Below are 27,748 nucleotides of genomic sequence, written 5' to 3'. Positions count from 1 at the left end.
TTGTGAAATCTCTGCTAGCTTTATATCTTTTGCCATCACTGTGACCACTCCAGAGAAATGTGATGCAGCTCCTACATGAGGAAGCTGTAGTTTATTTGCCAGCCTTGCTGAATTCAGGACTGGCATCTAAAGATGGTAAGCATGGGCACATTCCACATACCAATGATGAGTGGAATCAGCTTTGCAGAAGTTTTTGCACATTTTTTGGTATTTCATCCAGAGGGCAGAATCCCCACCTCCTACTGGGATTGGGTTAGATGAAGACAATGGTAGACCTTGTCTAGTTCCTTCCTCACACCAGAAGGTGAGAAGTGTGGTCCTTAAAAGAGGGTGCTCAGACAACCTGGGGTTTGCTAAACTACTCTGCTGCTGGTTGTGTGGCCTGGACTGCCTATTTGCAAGGTTGTGGCAACAGCTCCCAGTACATCCACACCTATTGTTCTGTCACATGCCTACTGCCATGTACTCTGAGGTAGGTAAAAATGGTAAAATGATATGTTATTGTATTTTGGCTGATGGATAAATTGAATTTAAGCGAGTGAGAGTTATGCAAAGTTATTGGCTTATTCTCTCTTCCAGAGTCATTGACATCTAGTGCCAAGACAAAGGTCAAGATCACCTGTAATGGCTCAGGATGTAGCAGATGACCTTGGAGTTTTCAATGTTTAACCAACCTCTAAGCACTCCACAATACCTGCTTCCATCACGTTTGTGGCCACTGAAACAAGTTGTTCTTCTCTACCCATTCCACCAGGAAAGGACCTCACATACTTGGGGTAGACAAGCACTTAACACACTGAGGGATTTGAGATTCCTTGGTACCCTCAACCTAGTTTAGCTTCTCTATCAAAATAGTCTACTGAAGAATGGTTTCTTGCATATACTATAGCTTCTTGGAAGCCCAGGTGACAGTTCAGTCCATTAGTGAACACAAAAGGTGAAATGCAGGCCTGAAAAAAGATGAGCGCCCTTCAGACTAGAGGTACCAAGTCGTTCCTGAACAATCCTACAGAGCTCTCCAAAGAAGCCCAGGGCTGACAGATTCTGAGGGCAGATCTAGATGCTATCCAAAATAACCAACAACAACAAAACATTTTTCTTGCTCTTCCAAATTGCAAAAATAATTTTTTGTTCTATGTTACTATAAAAAAAAGGAGTTGTGGGACATAAAATCTATACTTAATATGTAAATAATTGAGATTTCATTATTAAATTAATCTTTCACAACCATTATTCCATAATATATATTCAATTAAAATCGCTGTCATATTATTTAACATAAAGCCAAATTAATAGATGGAAAATTACTAACCACATGGGACAAAGCAAGGTTTTTTATATTACAAAATAATTACTAATAAAGGAAAATATAATGAATGATAAATAAAAGAATGCTAATAATTACAATTAAAATATATAGAAAAAATTGTGAAGTCCTCTCCTGGAACTCCATTCCTCACTCTACTGTGATTTATGAAGATATAATGAAATTGGGGCAGCTAGGTGGCACAGTGGATAGAGCACTGGACCTGGAGTCAGGAGTACCTGAGTTCAAATCCGGCCTCAGACACTTAATAATTACCTAGCAATGTGGCCTTGGGCAAGTCACTTAACCCCATTGCCTTGCCAAAAAAAAAAAAAAATGAAATTTCTCTGGTTTTGCTACTTTATTTTAAGTATAATGACTTTTAAATAATCATTTATCATCCTATTTAGTTAAGGCATTTTTTTTAACCTCCTCAGTAAATACTTTCTTCGAAACTAGCAATATACTTCAAATTCTGACCATTTATCCTTTCTATGTTAACAAACAATATGAAATTGTGTCTCAAGAAGGTCTACTTTTGTTTTGATGGGAGTTAAAAGTTATAACAATGATATACATTTGGGAAATTCAAACAAAATTCATACAGCTCACAACAATGAATCAAAACCACAACAAAGTGGGTGAAAGTAAGGGAGAAAAAGAAAAGAAAAAGATAAAGGTGTAAAATGAATTTTTAAAAGAAAAAATGGCAGAAAGGGTTAAAAAAAGGGAGACATATACAGTGCTTACTTCAGAATTACAATAAATTAGCAAAATATAGAAATTCTGTACCCTCAGAGGCTATCGAGACAAACCTCTAACACAATTTAGGAATGTGCCCTAAAATATCTCCTACAGATAATGAAGACTGTCCTTAAATATTTCTGTAGCAATGACTAATCATAAAAAGAAAAACTTCATTTTTCTACAGAAAAGAGTGTTGTTTTCAGGAAAGTTTGCAAAAATCATGAGACTATAAATTGTCTGAAACTTTGTTTCAATACAATAGAGGAAAAGGTAAATATATATATATATATATATATATATATATATATATATATATATCTGCCACACAATTAAACAAAAAGAAGCAATTAAATTCAATAGACTAATTTCTATGCAACTTAAATGCTGGCAGCTTAAAAGAGAATGGATAGAATGAAGAGACAATTAAAGGTAGATGGAAACCTGACATTTATTTTTTTAATAAATTTATTTTTTACAACATATGAGTCCTCTTTCCTTCTCAGCAAAGCACACCACATAACAAACAGAATTTGTAAAAGACAGAAAAGAAAAACAGAGTAAAAAATTAGCATCACTGATCAATACATAGAGAAAAACGTGAAAATATGTCAATCTAAAACTCATCTCTTATGCAACTCTCACATCTGAAAAAGGAGTGAGATGAGAATCTTCTAATATTTCTTCTTTTCTTCCATCCTTTTCCTTTGTAATTATGAAACATTTACATTAATGGGTGTTCTTTTCATTGACTTTTGAGTCTTCATTGTGTTACTGAGTTTTTCCCTATGTTTACTTGACTCTAACAATTTGCGTAGAAATTTCTCCATATTCATCACATTTGTAATTTTTTTTTTTAGGTTTTTGCAAGGCAAATGGGGTTAAGTGGCTTGCCCAAGATCACACAGCTACGTAATTATTAAGTGTCTGAGACCGGATTTGAACCAAGGTACTCCTGACTCCAAGGCGGGTGCTTTATCCACTACGCCACCTAGCCACCCCAACATTTGTAATTTCTTAATGCACAAAAGTATTCTGATACAAACAAGTCGCTTAACCCCATTGCCTTGCCAAAAAAAAAAAAAATAATGAAATGTAGTACAAATTGTTTAGCTATTTCCCAATTGATGCACATCTTTGTTTCAAATTATTTGCTATCATAAAAAGTGCAAGTGTGAATATTTTAGTGTTTACCAACTTTCTTATCAATGGCCTCCATGATTATGAGCCTAGAAATGGAATCTCTAGATTTAAAAGCATAAATATTATAATCATATTATTTGGATAATTACAAATTACTTTAAAATGGTTATACTGATAGGGTAAGCTTATCTTTCTACAACCCCACGAACATTCACTCTTTCCATCTCTTATCCTTCCTAAGTAAAATTTCAGGCTTCTTTGGAATGACACTCAACTTTTTACTAGTTAATTGTAGCATTCATTCAAGTGGTTTTAATAGTTTAAAATCTATTTGGGAACTGTTCAGATTTTTGGATCATTTATATTTTGCTGAATATTTTTAGTCATATATGTATGTTCACATGCATAAACAAAGTATATTGATAAATATATATGTATATACACACACTATGCATACAAGTCAACTGCTTATACATCTTGGATACAAAATCACTGTCATAAGAAATTAATTTAAAAAAATTTTCCCATTCAATTTTTTTCTTTTTTACCCAAGTTACATTAATTTTGTTTGTACAGAGGTGATTCAGTTTCAAATAATAAAAATGATCTATTTTAAGTCTGTGGGTTGGCTTATGAAGTTGTGCCACAGTTTGGGGAAAGCAGAGAGGAGGAATGCCAAGGGAATCCTTTAGGAGTTAGGAATTATTGTTCTCTATTAGTTTAAGAGGTTGTTGCCCTTAAGTTCCTTGGGGTTCCAGACAATGGAGGAAGCTGAAAACACTCTCTATCTGATGCATTTTTCCTAGTTTGGAAAAATGTGAAAGGTCTTGAGGATGCTAGTAAACTTCTAGTCCTCTTTTTTTGCAAATCACATCACCTGGAAGCCTTGAAGAGAGACACTTAAGACTGGGGAGTGCTTTTGGTTCCCTAAATGTTGAGTCTCTGATTGCTTTTTTGTTCACAAATTTCATTGTTTTCTGAACAGCTGCCTGAATCTAAGGAGGAAGACATCTGCCTTGAATGAAGAGGGACTGATCACAGCAGCAGCTCCACCAGGTCAACATTCTAGATGCAATTGATAGCCAGGCTGTGAGAGTGGGCAGAGGGTCTACACAGGAGTTTTCCAGACCAGTGGCTACAGGGGACATCGAGCACCCAGGAGAAAAACCCGAGGCGCAGAGAGCAAAGCAACTGGACTACAGCTGGTCACTAGCTGCAGCAGCAGAATGCGAATCTGAGCCCAGGGTCTAAGTCCAAAACCGGTGCTTAGTCCAAGACAATTACGTGTGATAGGGCAAAGGGGGTTGCTTCCCTGTCCTCCTGGGGATCATCTCCTCTCCCCACTTCTCTTCTTGAGTCTTCTTTTCCTTTTGTTTTTTTGCCCACAATGACTTCATTCTGGCCTTTTCACTACAGCTCTTCCAGGATATTGGCATTATCCTTAACTCCTTTCTTTTCTTCACTCCACAAGTGAAACTGGTGGCCAAATCCGGCCATTTTCCCTTCTACAACATCTCCTACAGCCCTCCCTTTCTCTTCATCAGCCAGTTCTAGTCAGGACAACTGAAATAATCTCCTAATTTATCAACCTTTCTCAGATCCCACCATAGTCTAACCCATCCTCAACACAGCTCATTAAGGACTCCATCATTCTTTCCTTGACAAGCTCCAAAGGCCTCCATATAAAAACCTCATTTCTGTTATCCCAGTCTTTTACAGCCAGGTCCTTGCTCGCCTGCCCAAAGTCCTTCCAGATCTCCCTCTGTGTCTGGCCTTCATGGTGGTCTGAGGACCACCCTGCTCAGTACAGGGCTATGCCCTGCCAGGCTGGACGTCCCTGGGGCTGGAATGTACTTGCTCCTCTCTGACAAATCCCTTATACACATGTCAGGAGTATATGTCTAACTGCCTCCCTGATTTGCCTGACTGCCAGGATCCTCCTAAAGTTGCTTCATCCTATGGGTACAACCTGTGGACACCCACACAAAGGGAGCAGTCTCTGATCTGGGTCCATAGCACATGAGAATGGTCCCTGATAAATTATCAGGTGTTGATAAATGGATTAGCATCATTGAACATAACACAGAATACGAGTCTGAAAAGCAAGTTACAGATGAGAAAACAGGCAAACAGGGTAAAGATATTTGCCTGGGGTTACACAGCTAGGAAGTGTCGGTGGCCTTCCCAATTCCAGGCCTATTACTACATCTAATGCACCCCTTACATGTCCTTCTTATCTGGCTGCCAAGAGTTTATTCTTAGAGATTGTGGGATGGAAAGTACTAAAAGATTATTTCACTGAAGATACAATTTCTGGAGACTTAAGATTAATAAGATACCTCAAGGAGAAAGGAAGGAATCTGATTCTAGGTTAGGAAAATCCCTCCATTAATATGGAAGGAAATTATCTAGGGAGAAGTTAAGTGACTGAATCTCTCAGGCTCATAAAATTAAATCTTGAAGGGATATTGGAGGAAACTGAATCCAACTCATCACTTGATAGATAAAGAAACTGAGTGACAAAGAGGTTAAGTGACTCCCTCAATGTCACTCATAAGACAGAACTAAAAGTTCTATATAATCTATTGGGGAACTGTTCATATTTTTGAATCATTTACATTTTGAATTTGGATCATTTACTAAAAGCCACCATTCCATATACTGCCTCACACTAGATTTGATGATAAATTTTTATGAAGAGGTCTTTACATATTTTGAGATATTTTACATTTTAAAATCTAATATAAAAATTACATTCATGAATGAACCTGTAATTTCATCAATAATATTTCTTATATCAGAAGATTTTGTCCTAGTAATTCTGACCCATGTTGTTCATTGAACAAATTCTTCTTACAAACTGTATTCAATAATCAATCAATCTTCATTAAATACATATTATGTAAAGGCTCTACACCAAGTGCTACAGATAAAAAAGAGGTTACAATTAATATATTTATCTGAATGCAGATCATTGAATATTAATTTTTGCTTTATGATTTGTGGGATTTTTTTGGCTTTTGTTTTCTTTCCCAATAAAATTTATATGAAATTACTGTGCATGACTATACATGTATAACCTATATCAAACTGCCTGCTGTCTCAAGGAGGGAGAAGAAAGACAGAGAGAAACTGGAACACAAAAATTAAAAAATGAGCTAAAAGAAATTTTACATGTAATTAAGAAAATATATTTAAAAACAAAATACAATTACAATGAAAGTTATAGAATATGCATCTCTCAATTTTTACAATATAAAATATTATTTTACTTTTATTGTGGAATACAGTCTAAGTTGTTGGTCTAAGCCAGGGGTTCTAAACTGTTTTTATGTCATGGGCCTATTCAGCAATCTGGTGATAAATATATATATTTTCCCTAATTTATATTGCCAAATTTATTGAAGATTGAGTGATGGAGTGTTAATATTTCTGATTGCATCATATAATCTGTTCCACTGGTCTGCTTTTCTGCTTTTTAATCAAGAGTAAATGGGTTTCACTATTGCTGTTTTCAAATACAGTTTGAAGTCCATAAGGATCATTCTCTATTTCTAAATCTGAGTTATTTTCCTTGATATTTATGTATTTTTATTCCTTTAAATTAATTTTAAATTTTATTGATTTATGCAAAAAATTCCTTTCACAATTTCATTGGTACAAGAAAATAATTATTAATTGATTTTGGTAGCACTGTCATTTTTATCATATGAACAAAGTCCAAAAGTGAGTCATGAATCTTCAGCTACTTAAGTAGTTCTTTAAGAACACATCATAATGCATATATCAAAATACTGAGTGTGCTTTGGCAGATTGAATTTTATGTTATTAATTTTAAAAATATTTGGAATCGTTTTTCTTTTATATTATCATTTGCATTTTATCATCATCATCATCATCATCATCATCATCATCATCATATAGAAATACTTTTAATTTTTATGGAATTATTTGTGTAACCTCCAACTTGTTAAAGCTATTGACTCAAATCGTTTCATTGCTACTTCACTAGGATTTTCTTTTTTTTTTTAATTTATTTAGGGCAATGGGGTTAAGTGACTTGCCCAAGGTCACACAGCTAGGCCATTATTAAGTATCTGAGGCCGGATTTAAACTCAGGTTCTCCTGTGACTCCAGGGCCGGTGCTCTATACACTGTGTCATGTAGCTGACCCTTCACTAGGATTTTCTAAGTAAACTATCAGATTATCAAGACAAAGAAATACTTTTATCTGTTTGCTAATTTTTACAACTTTAATTTCTTTTCCTTGCCTTACAATTATCAGTAGTGTCATAACCATATTCAACAAGAGAATGTGAATATTTCTGTACTCTTGATATTAAGAAAATTTGAATTGTTATTATGATGACTCAAAATAATAAACATAGAGCTAAACAAAAGGCTTGTGAGAGGGTGTCCTTATCACCCTTTATAAGTTCTTTTAAATATCACCTTATATACAATCAACTTAAATTACTCATTATGAAATAAGGGGCAAAATTTCCACTTTATCACTAAATAGCTGTATGAACCCATTACTATCTATTCTCAGAGTATCGATTTACAGAGAAAAATGGCCTTGAAATCAAGGCAGCCTAACGGAAGATAGCTGAAATTCAAATACATGCTCAATTCCTATAGAGTCCATAGTGTTTTTACACTATACCATGCAACCTTCAAAAAAACTTTTTTTAATCAGTGATTTCTAAATTTAAAAAAAATAGAAAATGAAACAATATTTCCCTAGTAAAGAATTCAAATTTCATTTTGCTTCAAGAACCTACCAACATAACTATAAGCAGCTCTTCTCCCAAACCCTTTAAATTGGGATCTCGCCCAATCCTGTGAGCCTACACCAGGAGCACTAAAATCTGTAAATGAAAACAAAGTTGCTGTTGAATCATTTTCAGTCCCATGTCTGACTTTCTTGGCAAAGATACTGGTTTGTCATTTCCTTCTCCAGATCATTTAAAAATGAGGAAACTGAGGTAAACAGTCACACAAATATTAAATGTCTGAGGTCGAATTTGAACTTAAGAGGAGTCTTTGTGACTCAAAGAAGAGGACAAATTTATCACTACTATCCAAGGTTTGGAGTTAGAAAGGAAAAATGTTATTTCAATGTAATGTTTATTGTATTTTCCTTTTCTTTAATTAATAAGCAATTTTTCTAATACTCTCAAACATCCTCCCTACTGAGAAAAAAAAGAAAAGAAGACCTTTACATTAAATAGGAATAAACAAGCAAAGTAAATTATCATATTGGTCATAACCAAATACATGTGTCATTTTGCAACTTCATTTCATCACCTTTCAGGCAGAAGGTAGGTAGTATTCTTCTTTGTTTTACTGTTTTCTCATTAATTATCTTGAAATACCTGATCTTGTCTCATCTCAAAAGAATTTCTTTTTTTTCCTAATTCTACTAAAAAAATCCTTGAGTAGTTTGATTGGTAGGGTAGCAAAAAAGCAAATTAACTTAGGGAGTTCGTCCTTTTTATTAAACTGGATATGCCTACCCATAAACTATTAATATTTCTCTAGTTATTACAGTCTATATTTCCAAGAAGAATGTGTTGTAATTGATAATAGAGTTGACATTCATGCAGTATTTAAAAGCTTGCCAAGTGCTTTTCAAATTATCTCATTTTGAGGTATATTCGAAGGGTAGCATTTTTTAATAAGTAGATATCCAAGCATTTCATACATTCTGTGGATATTTTATTTTATTTGGTTTTGCAAGGCAATGGGGTTAAGTGACTTGTCCAAGGCCATACTGCTAGATAATTATTAAGTATCTGAGGCCGGATTTGAACTCAGGTACTCCTGACTCCAGGGTCAGTGCTCTATCCACTGGGCCACCTAGCTGACCCTCTGTGGATGTTTTAAATGGAAGCTTTCTATATATCTTACTGGTTGGTTTTGCTGATATTATACAAAAAGCCTGTTAAATCAGGAGGATTTACTTTTTATCCTACAACTCGGATTAATTCATTTTTTAATTCTTTTTTTTTAGTTTGTTTTTGATTTTCTGTAAGATTTAGGGGTTTAGTGACTTGCTTAGCTTTTAAGTTTAAGACAGCACTTGAACTCAGATCTTCCTAACTCTAGGTCAGTGCTCTATCACTGTGCTACCTAATTGCTCCTGAAGTTATTTTTTAAAATTAAACTTTAAACTAAACTGAATCTATGGTTCTAAGTAAACTATCACATCACTGACAAAAACTATTAATTTTTCTTTCTTCTTTGTCTATCTATGCATATTCCCTCAATTGGGTTTTCCAGTATTAATTCAACAGTTATCATTTCTATCATTATATCAAAGAGTAATGGTGATAATGTCCTTTCCTGTGCTTAATCTTCTTTCTGTGACTATTACATAAAATGTTAGCTCTAAGTTTTAGTTGCAAATTCTAGTTATTAAATTAATGAAAGGACACTTTTACTCCCAGGCTTTCTAATGTTTTTTCATTAATATAACCTAATTGTTCTATAGCTTTCTCAAACCTGAATAAACTCTGAATTCATGGGATATAGGATATAATCTTTTTTATAAGTGTCTAGAGTTGCTTTATTAATATTTCATTTAAAATTTTTTCCATATTTATTAAGAATAAGTCTATTGTTTTCTTTGTTTTGATTCTCTCAGGTAAAAAATATGAAGATCATTTGTATTGTAGGAGGTATATGATAGGAATATAGCTTTTCTTATTTTTGCAAATTGATATGCAATTTTCATATTCTGATATGATATAATAGAATTTCTCTCTGAATATCTATAAATCTATCTGGTCCTGGGTTACCCCCCCTTTGAGAATTCATTTATGAATGAGAATTTTTTTCTTCTGAGATTGGATTATATAGCTTCTCTATTTCTTGTTTGTTGCTCTAGAAATATTGGTTTTTTATAAACATCCATTTTGCTCAGGCTGTTGGTTTTGTTGAAATATAATCAAAGTAGCATTTAATAATTCTTATGAAGTTATTTATTGTGAATTCTCTTTTTATGAAGATTTGGATTTTTCTCTTTTTTAATACAAACAAACTGGATATAGGATATAATATTTTATTTAATAATTGTATTATTTATGTTTTTATTTAATAATTCAAAGGATTGGGGTTTTTGGCTTTCAATTTTTATTGCATCTTTGATGTTCAAACCTTTACTATTTTGGGTTTCTTTATATGCTCAATTTATTGATGTTTTGTTAAAGAAAGATCTTAGAACTATAAACTTTCTCTTAAGGACTACTTTGGCTACATTCCAAAAATGTTGATATATTTTCTTACAGTCTTTTTTTCCTGATGAAATTATTTATAGTTTCTTACAATTTGTCCTTTGACCCACCAATTCCTGAGAACCAGTTTAATTTTTAATTAATTTTCAATCATTTTTGCTGTCCCCTTAATGCATATATTTGTTTTCATTATTTCATTCATCTCAAAAAATGTTTATTTTCTTCATCTTTTGTGAAGTTTTTAATGCCATGATACATGATCAATTTTTCAGATCTGCCACCAAGTCCTAATACAAAGTCCTTTACTCTAAAAAAAATTATTTTAGTATTTTCAAGAAAAAAATAAACGTTTTTCACCATCCTCTCCATTAAAAAAAAAAAAGGAAAACAAATATGGATAATCTAGCAAACAAAATCCTGCCCTAAACATATCCAAAATTATACCTCTTGAATTGCACCCTGAAACCATACTCTAACTTTCAGGTGGCAGTTAGTGAATATGCTTCATTATGAGTTGTTACTGTGTAAATTGTTCTGATTCTGCTTGTCTCATTACATGAAACTCTTCCCAAACACATATCCCCTTAATAATTTTGAAGAGGTCACATGTATCCTTTACATATAAATACAATAATTTGTTTAGCCATTTCTCAATTGATGGACACTCCTTTAGTTTCCAGTTCCCTGCTATTAGAAAAACAGTTGCTGTAATGTACTCGAATACATTCTTTGATTTCTTTAGGATACTATTCCAGCAATGGTATAGCTCCAACAAAGAATATGAACAATTTAGTAAAGTTTAGAGGCATAATTCCAAATTGCTTTCCAGAATGACTGGACCAGTTCACAATTCCATTAATAGTTCCTTAATGTACATATTTCTTTACAGTCTATCCAGTATTTGTTTTGGGGATTTTTGGTTGCTTTTTTTTTAACTCTGCCAATCTGATGAGTGAGCTGAGACTTCAGAGGTGCTTTAACTTGTATTTCTTTAAATATGACTGATTTGACAACCAAACTATCAAAAGGCTATTTTACAGAGCTAGAAAAAAATTTACAAAATTCATCTAAAATGACAAAAGTCAAGAATATCAAGGAAATGATGAAAAAATGCAAAGGAAGGTGACCTAGTTGTACAAGATCTAAAACTATACTATAAAGTAACAGTCATCAAAAAATTATAGAAGTGATGCAAAAAAGTAAAAAGAAACAGTAGGAAATAACTATAGTAATCTATTGTATGACAAACCTAAAGGCACTAGCTTCCGAGTTAAGAATTCAGTATTTGACAAAAATTGCTGAGAAAATTGGAAAATAGTATGGTAAAAATTAGACATAGACCCACATCTCATATCCTATACCAAGATAAGATCAAAATGGATATGGGATTTAGACATAAAGGGTGATGTCACAGACCAGTTAACAGATCAAGAAATACTCTGTGAGATCTATGACTACACAAGAAATAGAATATATTATAAATTGCAAAATGGATGATTTTGACTATATTAAATTTAAAAGGTTTTGCACTAATAAAACCAATGCAGTCAAGACTAGAAGGAAAACAGAAAGCTAGGAAACAATTTTCATAGCTAGGGGTTCTGATAAATGCCTCATTTCTAATACATATATATATATATGTATATATATATATATATACATATATATATATATATATATATATATATATATATATATATATATATAGAGAGAGAGAGAGAGAGAGATCTGAATCAAATTTATAAGGTTACAACTCATTCCCCAATTGATAATGTTTGTCCTTCATTCTGAAAGAAAGTCACATGAATTGACTTTGAATGAGGTGGGGCTGCGCTAAGCCACCAGTCTCATTTTCTCCTCTGGAATCCTCTGGGTCCAGTGGCCAGATATGAATCAAAACAAGATGGCTCTGGATGCTAAACGACTTGCCCAGGGTCACACAGCTACCAAGTGTCAAGCACTTGAGGCTGAATTCAAATTCCTGTCCTCCTGACTCCAAGTCCAGTGCTCTATCCACAGAGCCATCTAGCAGTTTTCAGTGAAGAAATTAAAGCTATATATAATCTTATGAAAAAATACTCCAAATCATTATTGATTAGAGAAATGCAAACTGTGACACTATGAAGTATCACCTCATACCAATCAGGTTGGCTAAAATGACAAAAAGGGAAAATGATCAGGATTTGGGACACTGACAAACATAATCAAACACTTCCATGCCTTCAAAATTATATAATTCTTTCTATGATTCCTGATGACATTAGGACTCTGAGGGGAAGTTTCTTTTTCATTCCTATATTACAATGTTAAGACTTCATCTTTGAAAATTACCTTAATAAATCCTCACTCATTCTTTTTGGGTCTCTGACTTTCCAGGTTTTTATTTCAGTCTCCAAACAAGTGATTTTTCATAAGGAATTCCTCTACTTCATTAAAGGATCATTTTTCTCCCTTACAGGACCATACTTTATTTTGTTAGTTAATTTATTATTGGTTGTAATCCTTTATTTTTCTCTTTTAAAACTGATATTTCAATTTCTCCTCTCCTTTATTGTAGCAGTTAACACATCTTGTTGAGAGTCGGACTAGCTTTCTCCTTTCACTATAGGAATTTTTCCACAGTTGTAATATGTCAGAGATCTAGAAGTCTCTGAAGGTACTGATATTTTTTTTTCTCAAAACTAGTCATCAGAAAACTGAAATTCAAGTTAATTAGGACATGGCAAGTGAACAAGCTATGTTCAATAAATTCAATGAACACAATGAAAACAAGGTAAAAGGTGATAGAAAAATTTTTTAGGCTTTAGAAGACTATTCAGTGCATTCTGATCCTCCTGCTTAGAGCACTATGTTCACTCTTCTCACTACAAACACTCTCAACTTCCACCCTCGGACCCTGGACTAGTCACTGTCTGATGTTCACCATACCTACATGCTCCCACACACCATGAATGCACTTCCAACGTTTTCCTGCCATTAAGTTACCTGAGTAGGAAATATGACTCTGGGAAAAGTAATCAAAGCAACACCACTGCTTCAGGTGACTTCATACCTATGACTTCACTCACTACCATCTCTACCTCCGGACCTTAGGTGAAAATATCCTTCCAAGTCTTAAAGTCCCCTATGTGTTCACTTTATTAGAATGCAAGCTCTGTGGTCCCAGAAAAGGACTTAATTCTCAGAGGGGGATTCCCAACATTTAGCATAATGCAGTTTTGCTTTTTTTTTCCCTTGGAAATGCATACTCTAGATCACATTTCCATGTTTTTGCACGTAAGTCAGAAATGTACCCGCTATTCACCTCTGCATTATCAATAACTAAGTATTCATTAAGTATCATTTACATACCAGGAATTATGTGGAGCAATGGAAGACAAAGACAAAAGTCTATTAAAACCATCAGAGAACCTTTTAACAGAGGAAACAACATGCATACACATGTACATATATAGATACAGACATATATATATGCACATAATAAACTAGATGATTTTGGTTGGTAGGGCACTAGTGGCTGGAGGAATTCCCAAAGTCCTCACACAGAAGCTACCTTGTTGTGGGTACACTCAATTTCTTGGCAGATGCTGGAGGAGCTTGCCATTTCCATCTTCGATTCATTTTACAGATGAGAAGTTGAGGCAAACAGGGTTAACTGACTTGCCTAGAGCCACTCACCTAGTAAGTGTCTGAGGCCATATTTGAACTCAGGAAAATGGGTGTTCCCATGTTCAGGCCCAGACTCTCTACTTCAAAACCCAGCTACCCTACAGAAGCAAGTTCAATATCTTGATTGAACTGGTGATTCAAAAATGCACAAGGGAGGGAGAAGAGTATTCCAGAGAGTGTACAAGCAAAGAGATGGAAAAGGAGCACTATGGATGAAGAACAACCAATCTGACTGGACCAGAGAGTGCAAGAAAATAAAAGAGGTGATAAATATGGAATGCAGATAGGGGTTGGGTTGAAAAAAGAATTAAAGAAAAAAAGTAGAAGAGTTGACATTTGATCCTAAAGGTAAGAGAGAGTTTGGGGAACTTAGAGGGGTAACTTATACTTTTAGAAAATTCTTTTGGCAACTCTGTGAAAACAAAAATTGACAGAAACAACAGATGATGGGGCTCCTGTGATTGTACATGCAAGGTGTGAGAGAGTCTGAAGGGGTGCGAGGTTTGAGAGTGAGGGGAGGAAAGACATGACTTGGAGGCAGAAATAAGACTTCACAAATGACTGGATATTTGATCTAAGTGTGAGTGAAGGGTCAGAAATGACAACAAGGCTGTGAACCTTTGGGACCAGAAGGACAGTGGAATCTATGAAAAAGGTAGGTCTTGCTGGAAATAGGATCATTTTCAACTAGCAGAGTTTTAATGAATCTAACTGGAAATGCCCAAGAGGCAGTGGGAGTCACAAGATAGAAGGTCAATCGGGGTGTCCCTTTTGCCATGTTCTTGTTCAAAAAGGAGGCCCGAGTATATAGAAAAACAAAGGCTGATCCCTCTAGCCTGCCACAGATTCATCAAAAAATAATAGATCTGAAACAATTCTCATTTCAAACACAGCTAGATTTTAGTAATGCATCTGGCAGAATCTCTCACTAAAACTGTTGCTGACAAAATGATGGACTATGGGCTAGGTGCAAAACTGAAAGCATTCTAAACTTGTTAACTCATCACATATGAAGAAAAGAAATCGATAAGCTAGACCAGGGGATCTCAACTGCAGGGTCAACAGGCACTATGCTGGGCCCAGGACTCAGCCCAAGGAGCATCTTGTTCAAAGGTGAAGCACACACCAAACAGAAAGGGAAGGCCCACAAATAGCATCAAGAAATAGGAATTCCGCAATCTTAAATTAAAGATTGGAAATCACATGTTTAAATGGAAAAATCCTACATTTCAATTCAGAAAATCAGTGCTACTAAGATGGGAAATGATTTATGACAATATGCACTGATATTTTCACCTTCATCTCTTCAATCCAAATATTTAAGCATAAAAAGGAAAAATATAACTAATGCATTGCAGTGTTTACTTTTACATTCTCAAATTATATAAATTTCAAGAAGAACCAGAAAAGGAGCAGTCTATTTTAACCTTCATTTTCTGAAACTGGTGCTTAAAGCTACTCATTAATTTTAAAATTGGTACTAACAGGCACCTTAAAAATATTACACTCTGTTTAATGACAGGAAGATAGGATGTAAACTCTGTGTGGCATCCCCATCTGCCACATACTGCTCCGATATTTATAAATATAGTTGTGTTGTTGACATTTATACAACTCCTCCAGGTGTGAGCCATTAGTACAGATAATTCTCTTTGATCATTCCAATGTTGCTTCTTTTTAGATCTAAGGAGATCTGGCCTACTCCTAGGTTGTCAGAAAAACACCTTTAAAAAGACTTTTTAACCTCTAACTAGTTTGATACTAATTTAAAATAGGTCACCTCAAAACATAACTAGTTCTGAGTATTGTTGTTTTTAAAAGAATTTCAATATACCAAGTAAAAAGTGTTGGAATAATTTTTTTTTTTAGGATTTTGCAAGGCAAATAGAGTTAAGTGGCTTGCCCAAGGCCACACAGCTAGGTAACTATTAAGTGTCTGAGGCTGGATTTGAACTCAGGTCCTGACTCCAGGGCCAGTGCCCTATCCACTGCGCCACCTCTGGAGGAATTTTTAAAAGGAATTTATAATAAGGTCTTGGAATTTTAAAAATTTTACTTATTTAGAAAACAGACTGAAGTTAGATGTTATAAATTATTCATATTCTATCATATTCATAGTTCTCTTCATTTTAATTCAATGAGTTGTTGTCCTAAAAGTAATCTTTTTCTCAGCTTTCAGCAGTAAAACTTATTTTTATTTTTTCAAAAAAGCTTAAGATGGGGATGGCTAGGTGGCATAGTAGATAAAGCACCGGCCCTGGAGTCAGGAGTACCTGGGTTCAAATCCAGCCTCAGACACTTAATAGTTACCTAGCTGTGTGGCCTTGGGCAAGCCACTTAACCCTGTTTGCCTTGCAAAAAACTAAAAAAAAAAAAAAAAAAAAAAAAAGCTTAAGATATAATCTTCAAAACTAAATCTATATATTACCTTACCACTCAGTCAGGAGAAATTAAGGAGAAAAAAAAGTTTTCTGAGATGTTATGTGAAAACCTATATTATTACTGTATACTGACTTTAAACAATTTTGCATAATTCAGTAAAGAGAAATCAACGAAGAATTTCATAAGGAAAGCTAAAGAAGAGTGCTTTGTTTAATGGTTGGTATGCCAAAATAAAAAAAAAATGTGATAGGCTCAGGAAGTTAAAAAAAAACCCAACACACTAGATTTGTCAGACTTGTCTAAAGGAGAAATAAAAAGATTTGAGCATTAAAGATAAAGATAGGTACTAGGCTGCCAGAGCTTATATGAATGATGAATTAAATCAATTTGTTAAGACTAGATGGATGGTCAAGGGGGTAAGTCTTTAAAAGTAAAGAAAGCCATCTTCATTAAAGAAGAAGAAATAGAAGAAAATTTAGAATATCTTCCAATTTGAGCTTCTCTATGAAACTATTTACATTACAGTTCTAAAAAAGTATCATCTCATCCCTAGTGCCTTTTCTTCCCATCAGCAGAAGAAATATTCTCTACTTGAAAGAAATTATTTCAAACATAGCAAAATGTTTATTATTAAGACACGGAAAGCAGGTATCAAAAGTAAGAAATGAGAAGCAGGCTATTCTATAAATCAATCAATCAATCAATAAATATTTATTAGATATGCTATGCCCTTGGGGTTAAAAAGCAAAAGCAAAAACAGTTTCTCTGTGCCTCATGGAGGTGACATTCTAAGTTTTGGCTTTCAAAAGGGGGAGACAGAATATATGTAAGATAAATAGAAAAAAATGTAAATAACCTGCCTTAGAAGGGAAGTCAATAGCACCTGGTGGGAAATGAGACCACGAAAAACTTCCTTACAGAAATAGGAAACCAGAGGTTTGTTCTAAAGGGCGGTTAATAAGGAGAATTTCAAGCCTAGGGAAAGTCAAGTCAAAGGCTCATGGATGGACACGTACTATCTCATGTGAGGAAAAAGCAAACAGAACACTGTGGCATGAATCATAATGCAAATGTTACCAGGAAGAATTGTGTTAAAAGAGTAAAAAGATTTGCTGCTGTTCTCTTTCAGTTGTGTCCAACCCTTTGAGATCCCATTTATGATTTTTTTGGCAAAGATAATGCCATTCCTTCTCCAGTCTTAAATCAGGAAGAAAAAACTAAATAATGGTTTTGCTCGAGAACAACCAAAGGAGAAACAGGAAGTCACCTGATTAACATTAAACAGAAAAATTTTAATAACATTATGATTAAGTCTGGTTCTCTCTTTTCCTTAAGCAATCTCTGGTTCCTCATAAGCCACAACTAGAGAATCAATTTTGTCTAGTGGATGGAAAGTAAATCTCAAAGTGAGGAAATTCTGAACAACATTTGCAGTTTTGCAACGTTAGAGGGGGTTTCAACAATAAGAATTCCTTCCATGAAAACATAGATCCAAACTAAAAAGTAGATATGAAAAAATTTTAAGTATAGCTAAAGAACATCATAGAAGCAATAATTCTCTTCTCAAAGAAGCTACTATAAACTGAAAGACATAGAGAAATCAAGTCTCAAAGGAAAAGCCAGAAGAACAATCATGTAGAAAAATGAAGCAGTCTAGGGTTATAAATGAAGAGCCTTGAAGTATCATGGTGACAACCAGTTTAAGTCTCCTGTTGTTCCCAAATCCTGGACCTTGGACATCTTCCACCCTCTTGGTTCAAGTTAGGATGTGAGAAAAACTGCAGAAATTCAAGATACCTGTTACACCACTTTAAGAAATAGAATGTGTTAAGTCAAGAGAAGAGTCAAAGCCTCGTGATAGGGAGTTTTCAAGAAAAAAACATTGTTCCAAAGGTTCGAATACATGATAACCAAAAATGTTTGCAAGAAGATAATTCACCAAATGATAGTACTATTCCTGTCATTTAGAATGGGATTAATTTAGATAAAGAATATATGATAGATAAACTAGTTGCTTATGGATACAAAATTGCAGATGAATGAGATGGGAATGATTTACCTGGAATACTGGTATGTGCTAGCCTAGACAAGGAAAACTCCCTCTGTGTTCTTAGAAGAACTGAGCAAAGCAAATCTGCTCTATATACCATCTTTCGATGTTGTTGAGAAAATTAGATTGGGAATGATGGAAAGAAAAGTAAAATGTAGATTGCTGATAATTTATAGATGATGAGAAACAATTATAGGTATTAAATGGGCTTTTAAAATGGAGATTGTGTAAATAAAAACCCATGCTTTCTCAAATACAAATAAAAGGTTGCAGTCAAATTCATAATAAGAATGTAATTAGCAATTCATTGTCCAAAAACATAAGTGACTCAACAGCAAGGAAGAGGTTCAAAAATAGATGTTACAATAAACTATAATAAAAATTCTAAAAATACACTTTCACATTTTGAAAGTTATATTCCTAGAGATTCTGTGCATACAGGTTGCCAAAAAAATCACCATGTGATATTGATGGTCTTACATTCTTGATCATGAATTACAGATATATCTCTGCACACCTACAATTTAAACTCACTAGTTATGCCAACCCAGATGCAGGAGATATGACAATTTTTGTTTTTAAAAAAGTAAATAACTGAAGTAGTAATAAATACATCATCTGCTACAGTGAGGTTTATAAGTCTATTCTGTAATTAAGCCTTTTACATAAAAGCTATTGTAGAAGATTTTGTAAGGAAGAATGAAGTCTGAAATCAATTAATGCATCCATAAAGCACTTACTAAATCCAAAATACCGGGTTAGCATTTGGAGAAGATAGAAGAAAATATCACTAACAATGACTTGAGCAAAATTCAAACTCACTCAATGATTTGGTATCCACATTTACAACTACTATGTATGAATATTTTGTGTATTGCCTTTATTTTAGTATTTTATGATATTGATTTATATTCATTTAGTAAGAGTATAAATTTAACAATTCTAATTGATATAATACTTCTAAAGAGTCTTAGACATTTCATCAGGGTAATAAAAATATGAAGGAACAGGATCTTTAAACTTACATGTTTAAAGCAAAAAATTGTTGAATTGTAAAATGTTATAAACAGTAAAATTTTTAAAATAAAAAAAATCAAAAGACTTGGGGAAACAGCCAAGGGACCTGAAGTAAGCAAATTACCCTCTTGATCTCAGTTTCTTCCTAAGTTAAATGGTGATGATACCATCTCTATGGACAGTCAAGTTCAAATAAGAGAATGTATCTGATAGGCCTTTGAAAATAATAATCAACACAAATATAAGGTATACTCATTAATATTGCACTGTTGGCTAAGAATTGTAGACACTTGTAATTGCTTATGAGAACCCCTACATGGTAAAATATGATAATAATTTATTATATTATAATTTATATAATCCAAAAAAGGATAGAATTGAATTTATCACAGGACTGACCTAAGAAATATACTATTAAAACTATGAAAATCATTTTATCTATCAGATTAATTATAATAAAATTTATAGTTACATTGGTTCAGCTCAATTCAATTAAGAAGCATTATTTAAACCTTTACCCAATAAACAAGATACTTGGATACTGGGGATACAAAGAAAACTCCACCCTCAATACCTTACATTTGTCAAGGAAGAAACAAGCCCAGTAAAAGTAAATACCAAGAATCCATCAAGTAATACAAAGTAATTTTAAAAAGGAAGAGGGAAAAATTAAACTTTCCTATTAACATTCAATGAATTCATAATCATAGAACAATAAATGGTTCAAAAATGCAATCATAGACTTAGTTTTTTTTTTTAGATTTTCTAAGGCAATGGAGTTAAGTGGCTTGCCCAAGGCCACATGGCTAGGTAATTATTAAGTGACTGAGGCCGAATTTGAACTCAGGTACTCCTGACTCCAAGGCAGGTGCTCTATTTACTGCGCCACCTAGCTGCCCCAATCATAGACTTAAAAGCAAAATCTGGTCATTTAAGAAATAAAAATTAATTGAACATACTTGAAATCCCTTATACTAGGTGCTTTCAAGGTTTTATCCGAGGCAGAGATTTGTACTGTATAAAGATGACTGTATAAAATTTACAAGAAATGATAAATTATTAACTGCTTAAAAGATAATATATTAACAGATAGACTGCATCTGAAAGATTTGTTTGCACTGCATCCAGACCATTTAGTAAATCTTGAAGAACAATAATAAAATCAATATAGGCAAACAAACCCTTTTGGAATGGTTGAATATCCCACTCACTGATTTATAGTTTTTTAAAAGAAAATTATGTTAGTTGCATCTTGTAAAATAATTGAACATGTTCACTTTAACAAGAAATTGTCTGAATTATGGTTCTAACACACTCATTCCAATAAACATATCCAAATGTGACTACACATAAAAAAACACACAAACACACATGTGTATGTTTATAATTCCTTTGCCTCAGAGCAATGTTGGTGGGCATTTTCTTTGATAAAGACTCTGAGACTATTAAATCTAGCAAAACAGGAAGACATAACGCCTCTGACCTGTCAAGCTGAGTTAGTACTCCCTAAGTGCCTCTCTGTTGGTTGCTGTCTAGAGGAAATGACAAAAGAGCTAATAAAGAATTTAAAGACCTGTATACTGTTTTTAAAGGGGTAGTGAGAGAAAGCAATGGAACTCTGGCAAAAGAATAAGTAACAAATTTCACTAGAAAATAATAGTAAATGACAATTACTCAAAATCTGTAAAAACCTACAAAATTTACAATTATAAAAAAATCTACAAAAAATAATTTTTAGTGATTTCTGTCAAAACATGAAATGCAACTAGTAGTTTTGTCACAGAGATCAGCAATGGCTCAAGTATAGCAAAGTAATAAGCAAAATATCACTTTCTTATTTCATAACACAGGAAAAAGACATATATTGAAAAAACCCAATAATAAAACACCACAATGAAAACATCACCAATCAGTTTTGTTACTCCAAATGTTTGAATCATATAAACACAAAACAAAAACTATCCTCAAAGAGAAATGTTTGGTTCTCTTTAATTCACTCAAAACAAATTATAGAAGCAAATAAGTCATCAAAAGAAAGTTACATACATATAGACATAAATATATAAGTACCACATATATACATACATATATTTATATAGGCAGAAGCCTCATAGAACTTGTATTGGGTTATAGGATTACATGTTTAAAACATTTAAATAAAAAGTTGTGTCCATATCACCACCAAATCATAACTAAATGATAAAAAACTTAATATTCACATTCCAGTATTCGTTACCTTTTTAGGAGGTTGTTAAAATAATAAAGCTACGCCCTTTTATGTTATAGAAATTATATGTAAAATGAATGACTATTAAATATCCTTACCCACACTATTTCAGAGGATGCAATTTGCTATGAAATAATAACTTATTTGAACTGCTATATTTGAAAAAGAACCCATGCTGTATTTTTTAAAACAGATTAAATGATAATACTTTGCTACAAAATGCATTTTTGCATATTTTGGTAGAATCCTTGCAAACAACTTAACATTTCATTTAAATTAAACATTTTGTAAAATTAAAAAATCAAAAATTAAACATTTTATAAAAAAATAATAGAACGAATGCTTTTTTTTCTTTTCCACTCCCTTACTTTCCCTCCCTAACTTTATTTATTTATTTTTTTTAGGTTTTTGCAAGGCAAATGGGGTTAAGTGGCTTGCCCAAGGCCATACATCTAGGTAATTATTAAGTGTTTGAGACCATATTTGAACCCAGGTACTCCTGACTCCAAGACCGGTGCTTTATCCACTACGCCACCTAGCTGCTCCCCCCCTCCCCAACTTTAAAACAGTGATTACTGTTGTCATTATAGAATTCTCTAAACAATATGCATGGTCAGATAAAGGGTTAATGAAAGGAGTTCCAGAAGCTGTTTTCCCCTCTCCCACCCCCACCCCCCAAAAGGATCTGTTTCATGTCTCCCAAGGCCAGGACACTATTGTCCCCAAATGTACTGATGTCTGGGAAGGAAGATGCAGAGTCAATTATATGTGAACTAGGCCAGCCTTCACCAAACCAAGGTGTAAGACAAAAACCTAAGGAGGAAGGGAGGGAAGTGTGAAATCTAAAAATATCATTATTTAATCATTTAAAACCCTTTCCTTCTTCATTTCTTGCTATCTTTTTTAAAAAATTCATATATATATGTTTTTTCAAGGCACATTAGAGGAAAGTAACAGCATTGAGAATCAAAAATCTTTTAGGAAATCTAGAAATTAACTTGGATAGGATATTAGCTGAGAAAATAGCCCAAATAAAATGAATATTTATTAAGAAACAAAACCAGCAGGAATATTAATGTCAGTATAAATTGAGTAATAATTTTTTCCTCTGAAATTTGATGCAACAGGGCTTTTCTTCAAACTTGTCCAAAACATGCTTCACATTTTCTATTGTTATACTTTTGGATTTCTTGGAATAGGTACACCTAAGAAGAAAACATAAAATTTTGCAGGATAGAAATGAAATGTGAACATATTTGCCTAAACCTGCAGTTAACAGAATCCAAAAGAATTTCTGGAGATTTTTATATGAATCATTTTTTAAACAAATAACACAAAGCACTTTTATAAAATGAGGATAAGTTATTAAAAATATAATTACAATAAATGCATATATCAAATTGAGGCATCTGTATTGGATTTATTCTGAAAAAATATTTAAAATCACAAATATTCTTTGATTATATGAATCAGACAAATTGAATAAATGTACATTTATTTCTAAATAGTTATTTATTTGAAAATTTAAATTATAAATTTAGAGATTTTTTTAAAAATAAATTTTAAAAGGAAATTTATCAAAGCTATCAATGTTTGCTTTTTTTAAAAGTTCATTCTAAACATATTATGACAAGATAATAATCAAAGTAAATTTAAAAGAACCTTAGATTATGTTGTCATAGCAGATTATGATGTTGGAATCAACATCAAAATCACATCAATAAAAAACGGAATGGCACAAGCCTTTTCTATTTGGTCTTCAAGGTTCAAAGTACTGAGAAATACATTGCCTTCCACTGATGCTAACTCAGATCTTGTTTACCTATTCATCAAAATCTCAAAAATAGAAAAAAACCATTCCATTGCTTTCCTTCATAAGGCATTTCTTGAATGAGAATGCCATGATAACTGTTAGTCAACACTCTGCTCATTAAAAATAAATAAACTTATAATTTAGGACTCAGACTTTTAAACAGATACTCTTAATCTCTAATAATATCTGACTGATGAAAGAATACAATTATGTTAAACTCGCAGTGTATCAATCAAAACACAAAAGGACATATTAACTGACGCATGACTATGGAATTCAAAGTTGTAACCCTATACTCTTGGGTCAGATCATAACTAAAAGAGCAAACTTTGTGCTTTTTGTGAGCTGTCCCCTTGATTGAAATGTTCTCCTACTTTAGCACCAAATATTAACTGTGCTGGCTTCCTTTACATGCCAAATAAAATTCTACCTTCCAAAGAAGCCTTCCCCAAACCTTCTTAATGCCACTGCCTTCCCTCTGTGAATCATATTCTATTTAACTTGTGCCTATGGACTTTTCTACCATGATTCAGTTCCATTTTCACCCTAGAAAGTCATCCAGAGCTTTGGACATTTCACTTTGTAGTTTCAGTTCCCCTGGCCCTCACCCTTTTCTTCCAGGGCTTCCATTTCAGGGATGAGTCCAGAGTAGTCAAGCTTCATTCCCCTTTCAGCTGAGGAACTCTCCCCTAATCTTCTGTAGCAACTTTTTCTAAGTGTTGCCTTCCCCCTTTAGAAAGTATCTTAAATAAGGGCAGAGACATCTTTCTTCTTTACTGTATTTGGAGTTGAGCACTTGAACACAGGAGTGCACTTTAGGAAGCACTGTTGCTATGGGGGAGAAAGCTACAAGAGGATGGCTAGGATGAGTCTTAAGGGAGATTTAGATAAGAATTCATCCAGGCAGTCACAGTTCTGGAGATGGAAAGGACACCAGAAGGCAATAATCCTAACCCTCGAGTTATAGATGAACTGAAAAAACAGAAGCTGTTTAGTCCAGCTGTTTTGAGGTGAAGACTCATATCAAGGAGACAAGGGATTACACTGGTTCTACTGGGTCAAAAGTGGAAGAAAGGGAAATGATGAGTACAAATTATAGAAAGACAGATTTAGGACTGATATAAGGGAGCGGCTGGAGTGAAGAGGATTGTGTCCAAATGCAGCCTCAGACACTCACCAGATGGATGACTCTGGACAAGTCATTGTTTATCTTGTGTCCTCGTCTGTAAAAGCTAATAATACCTGAAGAGAAGTTGTGAGAATCAAAAAAGAGAATTGTACAGCATTTAGCAGAGCATCTGCTACAAAGAAAGCAGTAGAGAAATGCAATCAACCAGTATCATTATAAAGAAATGCAGCCTTATAAGATGGGTCAATGGAAGAATAAAATAGGCAGACTTGGGGTTCCATCTCACAAAAGACAGTTAAGAAAATACTGATGAGTCCATGATCAAATAAGGAGGAAATATGGTTCAGGTATGCCTTGGACTAAATGACTTCTGAAAGTGCTGAAAAACTGAGGATCTAGATAGTTTCTTAAAGACTTTGTAGATTTGATGGAGAGCCCTCCAAATCTGCTGAACTGGGAAACCACTCTTAAAAAACAAGAGGTCAAAACTTTAATTTATTTTGAGAAGTGAAAACTGAGGTATAAAATCATCAAGAAAAATTTTTTATGAGAAAGGCATTAAGATTTTTTCCCTTTAAACTAAAAAACCTCCATTTGAAAGGAAACCTGTCATTCTGCACTGACAAGATTTATTCCACTGATAAATGTGATGTAAAAGAGTTAACATTCTCATTTTCATTTGTATTTCTTTAGAATTATTTAAATGATTAACTAACCTGGGCCACTTTAATAGAATTCTGCGTAGAACCACCAGCATGATATTCCACTTTGAACTTTTTTACAAGTTCTTCAAACCTGTTTAAAAAAAACACAGAAGAAAAATTTAGGTTTGGTTTCCTAAATTATCACAGAGGAAATCTGGATGAGAAATGAACAAGACCTTGTCATATTGGAAGCTGTTTCTATAAGCTAGCAGGCAGGATATTATCAGTCAATATATTCAGAAAGTTTATCAGACTCGACACCTGTTTCACAAAGGCTCATAAAAAATTATAATAAAGATTCAATACTATAATCGGATTGTGAATCACATGGAGAATAAAAAATGCCTTACATGTGTGTAGCGTGCACATTAATATACTATTCATGGTGATATGACACACCAATTTAATTTTTATACCCATTTGACATCTGAGAATAAAGGTTTATTCAAGACCAAATTAAGTGGTGAAGGATGGCATTGGAAGTGCTCACAAGCTGGAGAGCTCACTGAGGATCCCTAAGACGCTTTCAGGAGATTTTCCAAGGTCAAAGATTTCCATAATGCCATGAAGTCCCTTCAACTTTTTTTTTTTAATCTGAACATAGACCAAACTTTAATTGCTGCTATTCTACCAAAACATGATGAAATATCAATATAATAGTCATGGCAGACTATTTAATTAAACCAGCTCAAGGCCAACATACATAGCTGTTAATATAGAGAAGGAAAAACTACTACAATACTACTTTCAATACAACAATCAATATGAGCTTCTCACTTCTCTGCTGGTGACATGAATCAGGAACCAAGAAAAAGGAATAAGTAATAAAAATAAAAGCCTTGTGACAAACGGTCCAGGTTAGTTTGGGGCTCTTTAAACCATTTCATGTTCCATTATTCCCCATGATATCAGCAATTGCTCCTACAACTCAGACTTATGAAGTATCAAATAGGGAACCAAATCTGCAATGCAGTAAAGACTACAACTGAGCCCAGGGAGCTTCAGGAGAAGCCTTCACTCTCTTTTTTGGGCATTTGTCTCCACTTCAGAGACCTATGCTTTCTCCACAAATCACAACACTACTCACCCATTCTGGGTGTGGACTTAGAGGAAAACTAAAATCTTATTGTATACCATGATAGCTGTTTTTCCATGGCTCAATAAGAGCTCCACTCTTGACAGGCATACGAGGTTGCATTTTGTCATGGTTTTTGACCACACCACCTATAGTCTAGCGTGATAGTTCTCATTGTTGCTATCTTTGGTTCTGCTTTACTGATTCCTTCTATATAGTTTGCAGTTTGTCCAAAGATGCTACATTATAGTCTACTTATCAGAGTGTGTGCACTAGAAAGCATCTCATATCCTCCTCCTCCATGTTAAGGTATTAGAAGATGTTCGCCATTTTAAGGTGTCAAAGTGTTAGCCTTTTCATGTGTCTCTTAAGTCATCTGAAAGTTGAATTTTCTGTTCAGTTCTGGTCCTTTTGTCAGAAAATTTTGGAAGTCCTCTCTTTCCTTGAAAATCCATCTTTTCTGCTGACAGAATCTGCAAATCTTGCAGTGTAGTAAATTCTTGGTTGTAATTCAAGGTCCTAATTTGCCCTCCAAAATATCATTCCTGGTGCAATTCTTTTTGTGCTTCCTTTATATTTAAATAACTTCTTGGTTGCTAGCAGTAGTTTTCTCTTTACTTGAGAATTCTGGAATTTGGTTATGATAATCCTTGGTATTTTTCTCCTGGGAGTCTCTTTTCTGGAGACGTTCTAGGAATTCTTTCAAGGAATATTTTGTCTTCTTGATCTAATATATATATATATATATATATATATATATATATATATATATATATATATATATATATATATAGACAGTTTTCCATAATAATTTTCTGAAAAATATTTTCCAGGCTCTTTTTTTTCATCTAGGTTTTCTGGTAGACCAAATAATTCATAAATTATCTCTCCTGGATTTATTTTCTATGTCATTTGCTTTTCCTTGATACTTTACATTTTCTTCAATTTTTACAGTCATTAGATTTTGTAAGGTGGAATTTTGGTGTCTCACAGTTATTAGTTTCCCATTTTATCCAATTCTAATTTTTAGGCTTTAATTTTCTTCAGTTAGTTTTTTTGTTTTCTTTTCCAGTTGGTTAAATTTACTTTTCAATGAGCTGTTTTTCTTTTCCATGTGGTTAATTTTACTTTTTCCTGAGTTGTAGTTCTTTTCCAGTTAGTTGCTATGACTTTTAGATAAATTGCATCCCTTTTTCAGTTGGTTACTTTTACTTTTAAAAGAGTTGATTTCTGGAAGCTAATTTTTTTGTA

The 27,748-nt window shown here is 33.5% G+C and overlaps 1 protein-coding gene across 3 annotated transcripts in view; it reads right to left on the bottom strand.

Annotated features, from left to right (window-relative positions):
* The window catches only part of ADK (adenosine kinase), a 580,911-nt gene that overhangs the window by 329,536 nt on the left and 223,627 nt on the right, over nucleotides 1-27,748 (bottom strand). For all 3 annotated transcript variants that reach the window (XM_074232887.1, XM_074232889.1, XM_074232888.1), the window contains exon 4: nucleotides 25,435-25,513. In XM_074232887.1, coding sequence (XP_074088988.1) covers nucleotides 25,435-25,513 — 79 coding nt within the window. The remainder of the gene's footprint in view (nucleotides 1-25,434; nucleotides 25,514-27,748) is intronic.

This window comes from Macrotis lagotis, chromosome 4 (assembly GCF_037893015.1).
Source record: "Macrotis lagotis isolate mMagLag1 chromosome 4, bilby.v1.9.chrom.fasta, whole genome shotgun sequence".
NCBI classification, from domain to species: domain Eukaryota; kingdom Metazoa; phylum Chordata; class Mammalia; order Peramelemorphia; family Peramelidae; genus Macrotis; species Macrotis lagotis.
This window is presented reverse-complemented; position numbering and strand designations above follow the sequence as displayed.